Raw genomic sequence first — 4053 nt, 5'->3', positions numbered from 1 at the left:
TAAGATGGGAGAATTACACAATAAAGACTTACTTTAATATATATATATATATATATAAACAACTACTAATCCCCTTTTACTATCAAGCATATAACCGATAGTCTAGACATTTTCCTTCATCATTCCTATACTGAGCATGATTAAATCTGACAATCTTTAAATAAAGCATACAATGGCCGCGAAGCACACACGACACACTCATGCACACACGGCATACGTTCACATGGACCAAACTGCATACAACAACGCTCGTATGCTTATCGTTGTAATAGCAGGGGCGGAGTCTACAGAAGAGGCGCATCACATACACATACACGCACGCACGCAGATATAGACGTAAATTGAACAATTGAACGATATAAACGAACACATGCACAAAAGTAAACGGGCACACTCAAATACATACAGATACAGACACACATTGAACTACACAACACGTGCACACACATACATTGAACTACATATACAAACACATGCACACACAGACATACCTTGAACCACATAAATAAACACGTGTACACACACACATACCTTCCTACATAAACAAACACATGCATAGACACACATACCAACCCGCACCACCGAGAGACCCTCTTCAATCAGATCTGTGGTCAAGTCCTCGTCATAGAAGAAGCGGTTGAAGACGCGGAAGAACGCCGCCAGCGCAAACAACACCACCACCACAGGGAAGAAGATCATGAAGCCATTGGCTATGAACGGCACTATGTCCATGTGGCCCATGATCTGAGTGAGTGAGTGGGTCGGTACGTCAATGGGAGATAAACATAGACATAGGTAGTGGCGATGTGTGAGTGAGTGAGTGGGTCGGTACGTCAATGGGCGATAGACATAGACATAGACAGTGGAAGTGTGTGTGTGAGTGATTGAGTGAGTGGCTATGAAGGGCACTATGTCCATGTGGCCCATGATCTGAGTGAGTGAGTGAGTGAGTGTGTGTGTGTGGGCCGGTACGTCAATGGGCGATAGACATAGACATAGGCAGTGGAGGTGTGTGAGTGAGTGAGTGAGTGTGTGGGTCGGTACGTCAATGGGCGATAGACATAGACATAGGCAGTGGAGGTGAGTGAGTGAGTGAGTGGCTATGAAGGGCACTATGTCCATGTGGCCCATGATCTTCGCATGGGGGAGTGTGTGGGTTGGTACGTCAATGGGCGATAGACATAGACATAGGTAGTGGTGGTGTATGTGTGAGTGAGTGAGTGAGTGAGTATGTGAGTGTGTGTGTGTGTGAGTGTTAGTGAGTGTGTGAGTGAGTGAGTGTGTGTGTGGGTCGGTACGTCAATGGGCGATAGACATAGACATAGGTAGTGGAGGCGAGTGAGTGAGTGAGTGGCTATGAAGGGCACTATGTCCATGTGGCCCATGATCTTCGCATGGGGGAGTGTGTGGGTTGGTACGTCAATGGGCGATAGACATAGACATAGGTAGTGGTGGTGTATGTATGTGTGAGTGAGTGAGTGAGTGAGTGTGTGTGTGTGTGGGTCGGTACGTCAATAGGCGATAGACATAGACATAGGTAGTGGAGGTGAGTGAGTGAGTGAGTGGCTATGAAGGGCACTATGTCCATGTGGCCCATGATCTTCGCATGGGGGAGTGTGTGGGTTGGTACGTCAATGGGCGATAGACATAGACATAGGCAGTGGTGGTGTATGTGTGAGTGAGTATGTGAGTGTGTTAGTGAGTGAGTGAGTGAGTGAGTGGGTGGGTTGGTACTTAAACTGATAGGTTTGGCGAAAACAGTTGTATCGTTAAAATGGCCAACAATACGCATATGCGTTTAGTGCATGGAGATACGCTTGGTACATAAAGAAGTAAGCTACATGCGCATTAACTCACATACATGTTGATTATGTATACATATTTGGTGTACATGTTTATGTCTATATATTTAGTATACATATTTAGTATACATGATTTATGTCTACATATTTAGTATACATAATTAGTATACATGTTTATGTATACATATTTAGTTTACATATTTAGTATACATGTTTATATGTATACATATTTATTATACATGTTTATGTCTACATATTTAGTACACATATTTAGTATACATGTTTATGTCTACATATTTATGTATACATATTTAGTATACATGTTTATGTCTACATATTTAGTGCAATTGCAAGTACAATACGTTACCTGCGCAAAGGCAGTTTCCTGTGTCATCAGGCTGATAGAATGCACATACACTCACATACATGTTGTTTATGTATACATATTTAGTATACATGTTTATGTATACATATTTAGTATACATGTTTATGTATACATATTTAGTATACATGTTTATTATACATATTTAGTAAACATGTTCATGTCTTTACATATGTAGTGCAATTGTAAGTACAATACAATACCTGTGTGAAGGCAGTTTCCTCTGACACCAGGCTGTTTGAATTGCCGTCCAACTGATTGATGCTCAAAAAGTTGAATATCAGGGCCGGCGTTAAACGACTTACACATCTGTTGATATAATGCACGCAAAACGTTAATAATCAAACAACTTACACATCTGTAGATACAATACACGTAGAACGTTAAGAAGTAAGCGACATACACATCTGTTGATTATATATTACACTTAAACGTTAAAAATACGAAAGTGGCTGCGGGGATGGGCTAAAGCGGCACTGTGGCATGCATTGCAAATGAGCGTCACCACACGAACACGGGCGGGTGTAGAGAGTAGTATATGTCTATTTATAGATCTAGAGACAAGGATGTGTTTACGTATAGTTATAGATCTAGAGATAAGAATGTGTATATTTAGAGATAGGGATGTGTATATTTAGAGATTTATAGATTAGTGTATGTCTATCTATAGATCTAGAGATTAGAATGTGTTTATTTATAGATCTATAGATCAGTGAATGTCTATTGGTAGATCTAGAGATTAGCACGTGTTTTTTTAAGTTGTGCATACAATACAAGTACAATTTATATATGACTTATAAGGTGTACATACAATACAAGTACAATTTATATGACATGTAAGGTGTACATACAATACAAGTACAATTTATATGACTTATAAGGTGTACATACAATACAAGTACAACTTATATGACTTATAAGGTGTACATACAATACAAGTACAATTTATATGACTTATAAGGTGTACATACAATACAAGTACAACTTATATGACTTATAAGTTGTGCATAGAATACGAGTACAACTTATATGACTTATGAGGTGTATATACATAGAGTGCACTCAAGAGGAGACTGGTGTCATTTGAGTGGTGGTTGGGGGTGAGATGGAAGTAGTTGAACTGGGAACAAAGTCTATAGTACATACACAACAAAAAAGTAATACAACGCCAAATAAACAAACACGCGAAAACACAACTACACACACACAAATACGCAGATACTCATATACACAAAGACACAAATACGCAAATACACAAACACAGAAACACAGAAATACGCAAATACACATACACAAACATACAAACACAAAAATACGCAAATACACATACACAAATACACAAATACGCACATACACATACACAAATACACACACCACATACAGTGCGCTGAAGAGCAGGCTGGTGCCGTCGGAGTGGTGGTTGGGGGTGAGATGGAAGTAGTTGAAGAGCCGAATGCGGAAGAGAGTGTTGTATGTGCACACGGCCATGTGCACGATGGTGGTGATGCAGATGATCTGTGGGAAACCGGGACGAAACGGTACACGATCAGGACAATTGGCGACCAGAATAGCACCTAATCAGGGCAAGTGGGCATCAGAATCAGAGCAAATGAAGGGGGGGGGTTGTTCAGAGGAAACGCTTGGGAGCTCAAGCACCCAAGTGACTAGAAAATGGTTCAAATTGGGCCCAAATAGGATGGGAAACCGCACAACCAACCACAGGAAAACGGACAAAAACGGACCAAAATTAGGGTACAGAGGACACCACGACGAGAGGGCGTGCTCAACAGCACGACAAGTTGTGAGAGCGTATCATTGCAGTGTGTGACAGCGGAGACACGCAACGTCAGATGTCAGTTAAGACAGCAA

General features: G+C 40.8%; 1 protein-coding gene across 1 annotated transcript; it reads right to left on the bottom strand.

Annotated features, from left to right (window-relative positions):
- Positions 1 to 569: 569 nt before the first annotated feature.
- Positions 570 to 3672, bottom strand: SARC_07201 (hypothetical protein; the record flags this gene model as incomplete). The annotated part of the gene is made up of 3 exons (XM_014298868.1): positions 570 to 744; positions 2388 to 2493; positions 3566 to 3672. Coding segments are annotated over 3 exons (388 nt in total), but the record flags the coding sequence as incomplete, so codon positions are not given.
- Between the last annotated feature and the right edge of the window lie 381 nt (positions 3673 to 4053).

Source organism: Sphaeroforma arctica (assembly GCF_001186125.1).
Source record: "Sphaeroforma arctica JP610 unplaced genomic scaffold supercont1.555, whole genome shotgun sequence".
NCBI classification, from domain to species: Eukaryota; class Ichthyosporea; order Ichthyophonida; genus Sphaeroforma; species Sphaeroforma arctica.
This window is presented reverse-complemented; position numbering and strand designations above follow the sequence as displayed.